This window comes from Staurois parvus, unplaced genomic scaffold, assembly GCF_062004578.1.
Source record: "Staurois parvus isolate SC_StPar_1 unplaced genomic scaffold, SC_StPar_1.0 ptg000387l, whole genome shotgun sequence".
Taxonomy (NCBI): Eukaryota; Metazoa; Chordata; class Amphibia; order Anura; family Ranidae; genus Staurois; species Staurois parvus.
The window spans coordinates 9,789,060-9,803,527 of record NW_028318183.1 but is presented as its reverse complement, the minus strand read 5'-3'; the positions used below and the strand labels follow the sequence as shown (position 1 = coordinate 9,803,527).

General features: G+C 40.4%; 1 protein-coding gene across 1 annotated transcript in view; it reads right to left on the bottom strand.

The window, feature by feature from the left end:
* The window catches only part of MTUS2 (microtubule associated scaffold protein 2), a 783,807-nt gene that overhangs the window by 15,889 nt on the left and 753,450 nt on the right, over positions 1 to 14,468 (bottom strand). Inside the window, exons 12-14 of the mRNA XM_089685846.1 lie at positions 10,222 to 10,327; positions 4,115 to 4,188; positions 1,599 to 1,697 (exon numbers count right to left, since the gene is read on the bottom strand). Coding sequence (XP_089541972.1) covers positions 1,599 to 1,697; positions 4,115 to 4,188; positions 10,222 to 10,327 — 279 coding nt within the window. The remainder of the gene's footprint in view (positions 1 to 1,598; positions 1,698 to 4,114; positions 4,189 to 10,221; positions 10,328 to 14,468) is intronic.

Below are 14,468 nucleotides of genomic sequence, written 5' to 3'. Positions count from 1 at the left end.
CTGCTCTGCCCCACCAGCACACACTGGAATGCTGGCTGGGAGGCAGCACAGCTGACAGGCTGAGCCAACTGCATGTCCAGGCTTATGGGTGGATCCCACCATGTGTTCAGGATCTTTCCAGAGCCTGGTTCAGCTCTGTGACATCAGCCAGGTAACAGGATTACAGATCACTCCTGTGATCCATAGGCTATACTTCTCCTTTAATATCAGTAAATATCCCCTTGATAAATCTTCACAAACCTTCACATATCTCTCTTCATCTCTCAGAAATGGCAACAAGAACAAATTAGTCAATTAATGTTTAATTCTTTTTAAACCATTTATTAAAAAAAAAAAAAAATTAACTCACATTTTTAGGTGCTAGCTTAGCACTCAAAACATCGCTATTAAAATATTTGCCTCTGCCATACACAGCCCAATCCAAAAGATCTTATACCTCCTCAGCTTACTGTGACACTCGGATACTAACTGGTCCTCTCCAACTAACCTCATAGATTGGGGGATCTCAATTGTTTTATTAGTGATAAGTAAGAGCCATCCTATATGTATTACAATAGTATTTATTTGTAGAGATAAATATAATTCATGAAAATGTATTGTTTAATTGTATGGAGTTATTTGCAAAATATGAGAATTCATTGTCTAATTGTTAATGTATTGTATTGATCTAATTTAAAATGATGATGGTATGTATTGATTTTATTTAGAAGGGTTTATATAGAGAGTGAATAATCACCTGTGATAATATATAAGCTATTAGGTTCATAATGGTAGATTATATAAAAGAATTAGAACATATTGTTAAACTACTGTGGAGCAGACTGATAAGAGTATGAACCCTGGGAGAGCATCATGGAATTTTTGAGCTTAAGAGGAAAGGATATGCAGCTGGGAATATTCACATATGCTGGCCTTATCCATTAACAAAGTCCTTGAGACGAAACGTGTTGGGAGGAGTCTGTGCATGTGAACAACATGCCCATCTACATTGCCGGGAGGAAGAACATATGGAACAGCTGTCTTCTCAGTGGACAAAAGACGCTGGTGCAACAGTCGTTTTTGTCTGCTATTGGAAAGGATACCATATATGATGTGAACGTACAATATATATGTAAATTAACGCCGCTATATAAGTACCTGTAATATTAATATTGCTAAGTGTATATCTGCTCTACAAACAGAGCCTTATTTAGTTAGGTTTGTATGCGTATACAGTGGTGCATCTTGCATGGACAAGCAGATCATAACCTCACAGTATTTACTACATTCCCACAATACACACCAACATACAGTATGTGCACAGGTTCTACAGTATATAAGGTGAAATTACTAATACGTTTGGGTTGCAGTAGAGTGTATGCTACAGTGTTCAAACATATAGTATGACAGCTAACTGGTGGTTTGCGAAAAAAAGAAAAATGCATTTTGTTTCCCTAATGCTTTGGGTCTATCTAACCACTGTTAGCAGGCAATATATTCTAACATGACTGTTTCAGGTCATGTTAAAATTTACAGTGGACAATACCAGATAAAGAAGGGGTTGGAAAGAGGAGAGTTTAAATTGTAACTTCTGATAAAGATGATGAAAAAAAAATCACCTCCAGCTGTTCCTTAGTGCTCTTCATCAGTGCTTCTTCAAACATTTTTGCCCGATCTCTTAGTGAATGATTCTGGAACGTCAAAGTATCAACTTGATCCTGTGGGAGAAAACAGAACTTCATGAGAAAATCAATATTACTTTTACAGTCAATACCAATATACCTAGATATGTCTAATACAACATCAGATAAGGATAATATTGGGCAGTTTATGGAAAGTGGGATGGGGGAAGGGAACTTTCCTAGTATTACTATAAAACTGAGATCTTTGAAAGATTTTTTTATTTTTTTTGTGTGTTCACACCGTAACCTTCATTAAATATCAGACAAGACTGGCACGGAAATTCAAAACAGCCGTAACAGCACTTTTCTAGTGGTAGTTCCCTTAAGAACTACCTGTACCTAATTCAGGCAAGCATTTGTGCCAGTTTTGGTAATATGACTGACTCATGCGACAATTTCAAGTAGTTCTTACTAATACCACTTTAAGTACCTGTCACTATGGCGGCAACAGATTCTTAATTAATTATCGCCAATTCTCAGATTAGGAAAAGGTCATTAAGACCAACTCTGAGCTGGTGTTCAGAGGTATGCCATGCCTGTGCTGGGAAGCAGTCACTGCTTCCCACACAGTACTGTATCCTGGACACCATTCACCTGTTGGCTGGGTGATTCTCACCTGAAAGCTAAATGTAAAACAGAATACAGGTGATGTCATTACCCAAATACGGAAATGCCCTTAGTGGGCGGAGCCTGATGGGGAACATAGAGGCTATTTCCCAAACAGGTCCGTTTTACTTGCACATGACAATGGGCGGTTTCAAAAGCCACTATTGGACTCTCGCTCTGCTGTGCACTGCCAATCAAAGGTAAAGAAGACCTGATGGGTAACTAGTCTTTCAGATGTTTTACACTTTGACTTGCTTTCCGTGCACACATTGCATAATGGTGCTGCCACAGTTGGCCATTGAGTGAGAGCCTAAAGAACCTCTTTCCTTATTTTCGGTGAACCCCCCCCCCCCATCCAATTTGACATCCTACAAGACAGGTTTGCTGATATCAAAAACTGCAGGACCAGAAGCATTACTGCAACTGCAAAAAAGGATATCTGTTAATAAAGCTTTAGCTGTATTCTGCAGTTATACAATATACAGTGCCATTATACAAAACCTACTCTTCTTGTATATTATAACTATTTCTACTTTGCTTTGCTCATCCTAAATGTTGCAAGTTGAAAAGTGACATTTATATGGGTAAGGATGATTCCATCTGCCTCCAGGTTACCCAGCCTTGCACTTCCATTCTGACTAAGGTTGCCTTACTTAGATATATGTAAAAGCTACATTGTAATTTACAGCCTATTTAGTAAAAATAAAAATAAAAAAACATTGTTAAAATGGTCCTGACAGACTGCAAGATTGTAAAGTTGCTGGCATATAGGCTAACACAGGGTTTCATCTGTTATGGTGATAAAGTCTTGATATGCATGACTTAGATCCACTAGTTATAACATGAAATCAAACAATGCATTATGCTGTCATTTAGCTCATAGCAAACAAAGCTTCATAAAGAGATTAATTTGTTAAAGCCCAGCTTTGGGCTTGTTTTCTATTTAAAAATGGGTGGTCCAGCAGTAGATGAAATTAAACAGCAGCTCTTGCTGCAATACTCACCTTTTCTCCAGAACTGCCCCCTGCAGTAATTCTTTTCTGCCACTGGATGCCCTCGGTCTTCTGGGTTTTACTCCCAGAGTCATTCAACCCAGAAGACTCTAGACATACTGTGAGTGCAGGGTGTCATGAATCTTAAAATTCTCTGCACTCCAAATAAATATAATACAGAGAGCAGCATGACATAATACCATCATCAACACCACTCTCTGCATCACTGAGGACAGCCCACCATGACCTTGGTCATTTACTGATATTCTCAAACCTTCCAACTCCGTTTTGTAAGATTTCACCCAATATGGGAGTTTATTTTGTAAACTGTGCTATATATTCCAGCTTTAAACTGGCCATGACATTCAAAACAATACAAAGAAAAAGTAAATTCTCATTCTTTTACTCACTGCAGTAGTATCCTGTGCACAGGATTTCATGTGTCCTACCAGATGGCAGGAATGCACCGATTCCTACTAAAGCACTGACCATGTAAATACAGGAAAATCACAACCTCCCACTTAGCACCCATTCTAAAACAATTCAGCAACAGCACTGATATGGTCATATTAAAATAATGTGCTTCTGATCTGTGCAACATCCTCCTGTCAATATCAGTAACTGGGTTGGATGCAGGGGGACATTTCATTTAACCTAGAAGCTGACCGGCGTTGGATCAAAAACCAGTAAGTCTACAGGGGACAGTGCCAGATATAAGGTGAGAGATGCAGCCATAGCTGCTTTTTTATTCTTGTATGCCTGTGGCAACTGATGAAGCTGGAGTTCGGCTTTAAATCTCTCTTAGAATTCCTGTAACAAAAAGTCCTTGTTATTCTTTGCATTACAAACACTTACCTGTAGTGATAGCCGTAATATTTCAAAACCATCTTCAAGCATTTTCTTCTCTAACTCATGACTCTCTCTCAACTCTGTGTAAAAAGAATAGGTAACACATAGTAACAGGCCAGTTTTCTACTGTGATGCGATGGGGAAACAAGTAAAGCAACAAGAATATTTGAAAACATTCAGCCGTACATTTTTGTACAATGTTCAATAGTGTTCATATCACTTAACAATATGTTGTGAACAAAATATTGCTCAGCTTTAGGTGTGCAATACTGATAACATTTTATTACTGAAGCTCTTTTATAGACATGCTACATCCACACTTCTCCGCTAGAGGGCAATGTTGACTAGAAATGTTTTAAAGGTAAAGAGAATCTAAACCCAAGAATAACTCAACTTTCTACCTTCGGGACTGAAAAAGCAGCTGAAGCAGGTTAGCTACATTTGCAATTAAATATGAATAACTTCAGAAAATCATGCTGCATTTGCCCATCAAAGTTTGTTGAAATTGGCCATTATACATACAAGCGCAGCTATTGCTAGAGGCTACATATTGTCTTTCAAGATACTCATGCCTCTGGTCTACCATTCCAAGGTGTAACCTGCAGTTGTGTTGTGTATTATCTTCTAACAAAAACCACTTATTCAAGTAAAGTGTACCCATTGATTTGTTCAAGCAACAGTAAGATCGCTATTTCCCAGGATTTTTTAACACCTGGGTAACAAGGCTGCATTCAGTCCAGTACTGTTTATTTAGTTTTCCACAGTTATAATCTCTGGAAAGCACAATCCCGCTCAGATTTAAATTTTTGTTAACTTACTGTCCTTCAGAACTGAATTTAGTGTGGTGCAACATACATTTAGGTTGTTGGCTACTTCTTTTCTTAGATAAGATACATATATGCCATAGCACAGGGGCAGCAACCCCTGGCACACATGCCAGGGGTGGTGACTGATGCCTGTCCTGCTGGCACGTGATGCTCCTGGCCCACTCACCTTGACAAAAACATGCTGGCAGCTGGGGACACTCGAAACTGTGATCGAGGAAGTCTGCTTGCATTGTTTCATGAGCCAGATCCCCCTTCCATAACTGCCAGATCTAGAGATATGGCCACAGTTAAGGGTGTACCACCAGTACAGAGGGGTCAGCAGGTGGGCAACGTGCTGTGGCTGGGAGGGAGCTGCAGTATGAAGGGGTGAAATGCAGGCTGGAGAGAAAGCTGGAAAAGACATATTTATTTTTTGCAGCCTTTTCTATCATCACCATACTTGTCAGGACCCGGGTCTGAACCTGGGACTTCTGCAGTCTCTGGCTGTACCTCTTCTCGCTGTGTCACCTGAGATGCTGGAAAGCTCCTTGCCTGGTCCCTTGGACAATCTTGCCTTGTATCTTGTTTCTACTGAAACCTGAACTCTTTGCTTCTCACGTGAACTTTCTGAAATAAGCCATGTTTCTGCACTTCCTGTAGTCAAACCAATATCTTGCTCCTTGCATACCTGCAGCAGTCCTTATCTTCACTACCATTTGTTATTGACCTTTGGCTTGTTCCTTGACTACACTTCTGCTTTATCCCAACCTGCAACCACTTGTTACTAACCTTTGGCTTCTTCAATGACCACACTTCTGCTTGATCCCTACCTGCTACATCTGTTACCGAGCCCCAGTTTGCTCACATCCTGGTGGGTAGATCCAGAGGACCATGACCTGGCAGTAGAACACAGTGGAACCCATCTCCACCATCAGGAGCTCTGCTGAAGACCAGTTAGTTTTTAGACCCTGAGACTTGGGTGAGCCCATGTACTAATTTTGCTGGTTGCTGTAAACCTCTCTACTACTATAGTTACTGGTCTCTAAGCCTGACCCCTGACCATGAGAGAATAATCTGGCAAAAAGGAATGCATAGACAAGGCTTAAATCAGGGAGTTCATGAGAGGAGCAAAGAGTTTGAAGTTCACCAAAAACAAGACACAAGGCATGATTGTCCAAAGGATCAGACAGGGATCTGTCCAGCATGGCAGGTGGCACAGCGAGAAGAGCTACAGCTAGACGCCACATACGTCCCCCTTTCAGATCCAGACCCTGACAATACCATAGTAGGGAGAGGTTTCTGCAATCTGGTACATTTTTTTGAATCCAAACTCTAACCACCCCAGCTCAGATTACAAGCAGCGCTAGTGGGGTGACATTGGAGAACCCCCACATTGGCATTGTCACCTGCCAGCTGAGTTCCACAGAATTGGGAGGGGGAATTAGAGTTTGGATTTTCAAAAAATATCCTTTGGACTGATGTTCATATGTGTCTGTAAGACTCTATTTTGTGCCATTGTAATGTGTTGTGAGCACAAGGCTGCAGCATGTGTGTGGTGTATATGCAATTTAGGTGCATACTCTATCAATCCACAAATGATACTCAGTATAGTTTACCGAGCCCACCTTTTGCAGAGGTGCACATAGTGTGCTGCAGGACCCATTCTCCCTAAGGTGTTTATCTTTAGTTCTAAATGTGGGAGGTTTTGTGGGTTTCTGGAAGGTTCTAGAGAAACAATGGGGTGCCTTTCAGGTAAGCTGTACAGGGCCCAAAGATTTCTAATGTGGAACCCTGTCTGACTCAATTACTTACAAATATTTTTCGGCACACTGGATTCGAAAGGTTGCTTACCCCTGCCATAGCATCAATATTTGTATCAGTACTTTTCCACCACATTACAATACAATTACAAAGGCAGCACTGTATCAACCATATATTTGTACCATAAAGGTGACAGCTACATATGTTACATGGTACAAAATGGAAACATCAGATACTACAGTGAGTAATCCGGGGGTCAGATCTATTCTGGGGAATTGATGCAATAAGGCCCAGTGAGACCATCAGAACAAGACAAGCGATTCATCCATCACTGCAGCCTCGTCTGTCTCACTGCTTTACATTATAGACATTCTACTGTCACAAGCACTCATTTGCATTTTTAATATACTGCTGGAATTATCCTGTCATTATAATTAGGAGTCATTTATACAATTACTGTCTTTTAAGATTTAATTTTCCTAGAGCAGCTTGAAGACTAAAGAGAGTACTAACATAGGCTAGTATCTGTAGAAAGGGAAACAATTATAGAGATGTCACCGCATATACACAATTCCAATAGAAGGGGTTTCCCACTGAAATATCAAAGCTTTGAGAGCCTAACACAGCAGCCTTAATGGCCATGATGTAAGCCTGCGCTTTTAAGGATTCAGTTACTATGAAGGATTAGAGTTTTAGTCAGAAAGGAACGACAAAAAAAGAACACCTGTTTGGTTTTTATGACTGTGTCCCTTTTAAAGAGAATTGCACTCACTACTGGTTCTGATGATCATTTTCACAGAGAATGAAAGGGAGACTTTCCTCCTTACTTTGGACACTATGTTTTCACTATGGGATAGGAAGTGAAGGAAAATTCTCCCCAATGTGACACAAATGTGACACAAAAAAACAGACAGGGGTTATCATTACGGTTTTCAGCAGTTAGGGGCAGTTCACACCACAGAAACGCAGTCTGGATAAGTCCCAGATGCATTTTGGCGCGTTTTGATGCATTTCGGTGCATTTTTTCCCCTCTTTTTTTCTTTGCCCTAAATAAGGACGTGTGTTCTGGTGCATTTAAGGTGCGTTCCAGTACAGTTCAATGCAGAAAAAATGCAGCATTTTCTACTTTTTTTCTGGATAGCACTGGAACTGAACGCACTGGTGTTAACTATGCCATTGGAAACCATATAACATGCTATCCATGTGTTTTTGATGCAAAAAAAAGCACACTGGACTGCATGTGGTGTGAACTGGAGGATACTGTAGACAAGACATGTTTCAGGGCCACTTCACACCACAGAAAGGCAATCCAGATGCTTTCAGGATGCGTTTCTGCATTCACGTTTTTTATGTGCTTTTGATGCGTTCCACTGCATTTTTGATGCGTTCTGGTACGTTTTTGATGTTGTAGAAAAAATGCAGCATGTTCTACTTTTTCTTTTGGCACTGGAACTGACCACACTGGTGTGAACTATGCCATTGGAAACCATATAACCTACTATCCATTCATTTTTGATGCAAAAAAAAAAAAACACACTGGACTATATGTGGTGTGAATTGGCCCTCAGTCAGGAAGATTAATAATCTAAGTGGCAGATTTGTTATAACTCAAGGTGAAAGAAAATGATATCACAGCTGCTGCATACAGTTGCAAGAAAAAGTATGTGAACCCCTTGGGATTATGTGGAGTTTTGCATGAATTGGGCATAAAATGTGCTCTGAACGTCATCTAAGTCACAACAATAGAAGAACACAGTCTGCTGAACATAATACTACACAAACATTAGATGTTGCCATGGTTTAATTGCACATAACATGTAAACATTCACAGTGCAGGGAGGAAAAAGTATGTGAGGCCCTAGCTTAATGACTTCTCCCAGAGCTAATTGGAGCCAGGAGTGAGCCAACCTTGACTCCAATAAGTGTGATGATATTGGATGTGTTGCTGACAGCTGTCCTGCCCTTAAAAAACACACACCTGCTTTGGGTTTACTGGTTTCAAGAAGCACTGTCTGATGTGAACCATGCCTCGCAGAAAAGAGCTCTCAGAAGACCTACGATCAAGAATTGTTGACTTGCATGAAGCTGGAAAGGGTTACAAAAGTATCTCCAAAAGCCTTGATGTTCATGTGTCCACGGTAAGACAGACTGTCTACAAATGGAGAAAGTTTAGCACTGTTGCTACTCTCCCTAGGTGTGGTCGTCCTGTAAAAATGACTGCAAGAGCACAGAGCAGAATGCTGCATGAGGTAAAGAAGAATCCCAGAGTGTCAGCTAAAGACCTACAGAAATCTCTGGCACATGCTAACATTTTTGTTGACACATCTACAATAAGGAAAACATTAAACAAGAATGGAGTACATGGGAGGACACCACGGAGGAAGCCATTGCTGTCCAAAAAGAATATTACAGCACGTTTGAAGTTTGCAAAAGAGCACCTGGATGTTCCACAGCACTACTGGCAAAATATACTGTGGACAGATGAAACCAAGATTGAGTTGTTTGGGAAGAACACACAACACTATGTGTGGAGAAAAAAAGGCACAGCACACCAACATCAAAACCTCATCCCCACTGTAAAACATGGCGGAAGGAGCATCATGGTTTGGGGCTGCTTTGCTGCCTCGGGGCCTGGACGGTTTGTTGTCATTGATGGGAAAATGAATTCCAGAGTTTATCAAGACATTTTGCAGGAAAATATACGACCATCTGTTCGCCAACTGAAGCTCCGCAGAGGATGGGTGATGCAACAGGACAATGACCCAAAGCATACAAGTAATTCAACAAAACAATGGCTGTAGCAGCACAGAATACACCTTCTGGAGTGGCCCAGTCAGAGTCCTGACCTCAACCCGATTGAAATGCAGTGGCATGACCTTAAGAGAGCGATTCACACCAGACATCCCAAGAATATTGCTACACTGAAACAGTTTTGTGAAGAGGAGTGGTCCAAAATTACTCCAGATCGTTGTGCAGGTCTGATCTGCAACTACAAGAAACGTTTGGTTGAGGTTATTGCTGCCAAAGGAGGGTCAACCAGTTATTAAGTCCAAAGGTTCACATACTTTTTCCTCCCTGCACTGTGAATGTTTACATGTTATGTGCAATTAAACCATGGCAACATCTAATGTTTGTGTAGTAATATGTTCAGCACACTGTGTTCTTCTATTGTTGTGACTTAGATGACGTTCAGAGCACATTTTATGCCCAATTCATGCAAAACTCCATGTAATCCCAAGGGGTTCACATACTTTTTCTTGCAACTGTATGGGGCAGTGAATGTCGGATTCCTGCAGGCAGGGGTGGTGAACTGTACCAGGCGAGCAGTGACATAATGACAAGTTGTCCACATATTGGTCAGCAGTGAGCTAGGAAGAATGTTTCAGAAATGTTTTCACTTGGACTTCTAACATCCATGTTTTTTACAGATTTCCTCATGGACCTATATACAATATCTGATAAGCAATCTATGATTTACAAAAATTACTCTCTGGTCAACTTTACCATGCTACTGCATTAACAGAAAAATTAAAATGAAAGTTTTACCATAAACACTCTTCTCATGATCTTCATGGATTGCAGTTACAGCAGCTGAATGGAAATTCTTTATCTCCAGCAGAACAGCTTCATGGGTTGCAGACATGTCTTCAATCTGTGTAAATATTAATGAAATGGAAATGTCAAGTGATACAAGGAACTGTTATACATGTTTCACACATACGGGCGTATTTATGAAGTAGTGAATGTAACTTTCCCCAAACATTCCTTGATGTGAATTAATCACTGTCATTCAAAACATGCACCTTAAAGACTCACTTGCAGTGAACGTTTGGTTAATGCCAGATTCACTGCTTTATAAATATGCCTCATAGGTTCACATAGACGCCAGTGTGCTAAACATATGTGAGCGCATCTTCTCTTACAAACAGCATGATAATGATTTGGGGTCAATTTGATTTGATTTTTTTGGATTTAGAAATGAAATGTAAAACTGATCTTTTAAAAAAGGTTTCATTATTTTTATAAGATCCTAAAGTAAATCAATCCTGTCCACAGGCACAGTGATTACTTCCCTCATTCAACCCCACTACTATAGACAAGGTTGCTAAACTTTTTTCTAATGTTCACCTAACCAGTTTCCCACTGGACCCTGTTTCCTCGCATATGCTACAATCACCCTCTGGCTCTATCCTACAATCTTTAACTCACATCTTCAATCTCACCCTCTCTTCTGGCATCTTCCCCAACTCTAAATTATGCATTAGTCAACCTCATAGTTAAAAGGTCTTAACTGGACCCCACCAATCTTAACATTCACCCCATCTCCTTGCTCCCCTTTTCTTCCAAACTCCTTGAGCATCTGGTCTACAACCAACTGAGCAACCATCTCACTGAAAATAGCCATCTTGATCCCCTTCAGTCTTCATAATCTTCTCAATGCTCTATAGAAATTACCCTCCTAAAACAAACAATCTACTGACAACTTTAACTAATGGACACTATTCTGTACTCCTACTTCTGGACCACTCTGCTGACCATGACACAGTGGATCACCCCCTCCTCCTCAAAAACTCCACTCTTTTAATCTCCATGACTGTACTCTTTGCTTGTTCTCATCCTATTTATTATAACTACTGGTCATTAATTTCTGATTTATTTTAAATATGTATGGTGTTTACATCCCAATAATCAATACATATATAGGCATACTTTTTTTGGAAATGGGCTTTCAAAGCACCATAATTTGAAAACAACTGTTAGAATAAATGTTATAATGAATTCAATAAAAATTGTTATTTTAACAGTTGTTTTCAAATTATGGTGCTTTGAAAGTCCCCATTTCCAAAAAACGTATCTCATCCTACTTATCCCACTGCACCTTCAGCGTTAATTACAATTTTACTTCATCCTCTTTCTTTGTTGGGGTCCCCCAAGGTCCTGTTCTTAGATCTTTCCAATTCTCCATCTACACCTCCTCCCTGGGTCAGTTGATAGCCTTCCATGGCTTCCAATACCATTTCTACACTGATGACACCTAAATCTATCTTTCTACCCCACAGCTCACTCCATCAGTCTCTACATGCATCACTAATTTACTAACATACATATCAGTCTGGGTGTCACAATACTTCCTTAAACTCAATCTATCCAAAATCGACCTCATAATATTTCCTCCCAACTTGCCTCTTCCCCTGACTTCTCTGTCAAGATTGATGAACAACTATTAACCTATCCCTGCATGCCAAGGTTATCCTGGACCCTGAACTATCCTTTCCTCACATCCAATCATTGTCCAAAGCTTGCTGCCTTAACCTCCGCAACATCTCCAAAATACGCCCCTTCCAAACCAATGGCACCGCAAAGCTTCTAATTCACTCCCTGGTCATCTCTTGAATCAACTACTGCAACTCCCTCCTCATTGGCTTGCCTTTACATAGGCTATCCCCCCTCCAGTCCATCCTGAATGCTGCTGCCAGACTCATCCACTTTACCAACCATTCAGTGTCCACTACTCATCTCTGTCAATCCCTCCACTGGCTTCCTCTCACCCAACAAATTCAATTCAATACTAACAAGAACTTACAAAGCCATCCACAACTCAGCCCCCAGCTCCATCACTAACCTAGTCTCAAAATACCAACCAAATCCTTCTCTTCTTTTCTCCCAAGACCTCCTGCTCTTTAGCTCCCTTTGCTTCTCCTCTCATGCTCGCCTCCAGGACTTTTTCAGAGTCTCTCCCATTCTATGGAATTCCCTATCCAATCTGTCTGACTGTCTCCTACTCTGATGTCTGCTTTTAGACAATCCCTGAAAACCCATCTCTTCAGAGAAGCCTATCCTGCCCTCACCTAATAACTGTACTTTATTTTCTCCATCAGCTCATCCCCCACAATTATTACCTTTTGTATCTCTTAAACATCCCTCCTGGACTGTAAGCTCTAATGAGCAGGGCCCTCTGATTCCTCCTGTATTGAATTGTTTTGTAACTGTACTGTCTACCCTCAAGTGTTGCGCAAATTGTTGGCACTATAGAAATCTTATATATTGTTATTATTATCGTTGTTAATAATAATAATAATAATAATAATACTATATGGTACACCCATAACACTGTTTTTTCAGAACATTCTGGGTTTTCCAAAGGGAGAGGAGAGAACACAATAAAAGCTTCTCAATTTGCCTTTTTTCCTCATGAGAGAGGGATGTGCAAAAAGTAGTGGAAGCACTACTTTTACAAATCAGGTTGCACCGAACCGCATAGTACTGTGGTATCATGTGGTTTGGTGGCCACAACCGTGCTGCATTTGGGGTGCCATTAACAGTTAATAGCACCCACGTGTGTCTCACAATGGGGTAAACGTGTACATAATGTGCTTTTCCTGCACTGCGTTTTAGTGTGAGCCAGCCCTAAAAGTAGATCTTCCCTGAATCTGTTTTCCTGTGTCTGGGACAAGAAGTTAAGGGAAATCTCCAGTAGACAGACAGAAAAAAACAAAAAACAAAACTGACAGGAGTCTTAACCATTCCCTACTCTATGCAAATAAAACAAAACATATGCAGTACATATTAGGTACTACAGTATTTGACCAAACTGAAGAGTCATAGTTATGCTATGACTAAGGCTTTATAAGCTGAAACGCATTAAATATCTGCTGTAAAATGGACCACTTGATTTTTAATTATATAAACTCTCTGGCTTATATAAGGACTATACTTTGACTTTTTTCGAGCACAAAGTGCATGGGGCTACTAACAAGAGCCTAGCTGTGATACTGACACCTGCTGCATGATGATAACAGCCAGGGGGTAAAGCTAAGCTTGCTTGTTTGGTGGTACAATGAAAGCAGAGCTCCACCTGCTGCCTGGAAGCAGTAAACATTAAAAATTAACAAGCTATGTTTAATTTTTAAGCTTTTAAAGATTTGCCTAATACAGTAGGTAACTTCACAAGGTTTTTGCTTATGCCTTTGTTTGTATGCCTTAAAGGCTATTTTTTTGTGTCCCTTTGAGAATAGTTTCATTCACTGGCTCAGTTTACCTGACTTGGGGTAAATTCTGCCCCAATAGACAACATTTTTCCCACCCACTATCATCCTGCCTCGGATATTGCATTCCATCAGTGACAGTGAAACTCCTTTGTAAAGAATCCAGTAGGAAAGAGAGGGCAAAGATTTAGGTCCAAGCACCTAAACCTTAACTCCAGCACTGCTGACAGTTTAAATCACCAAATGTGTTAACTCTCAGTATCTAACCAAATTTAAAACACTAGATGATTTCGCTTTCACTTTTAAGGACCTGACTCAAGTAGTACTTTTTATTGTATTTTAGATAGAATGGGGAATGGTTATAATTGCTGTCAAGTTTTTATTGCTGAGTCCCTATTGCATAGATTTCCCCTCACTTCCTGTGGATATAGAAGAGATGGGAAATGACGGGATATGTGAGACAGCACATATAAAACACACAAAATGGAACGGATTCTTAGGTGCTTCAGACGGCCTATGACAGGGGCTCTCTGCCTGCCTCTATGACCAAGGCCACAGTGGTCTTGCTACTTAAGCCGGACAAGATGGCCACTGACCCTAGCTCCTATAGACCTATATCCCTATTACAATCTTACATAAAGATTCTGGCCGAAGTATTAGTGCTTCGCTTAAAATATAGCAATTACCACTATCATAAACCCTGATCAGGCAGGTTTCATGCCTCAGACGTCCACCGCTGTTAATTTACGCAGACTGTTTATTATTATGCAAATGCCGGCTGACAACAGGGGCTGTAGAGCGCCTCTG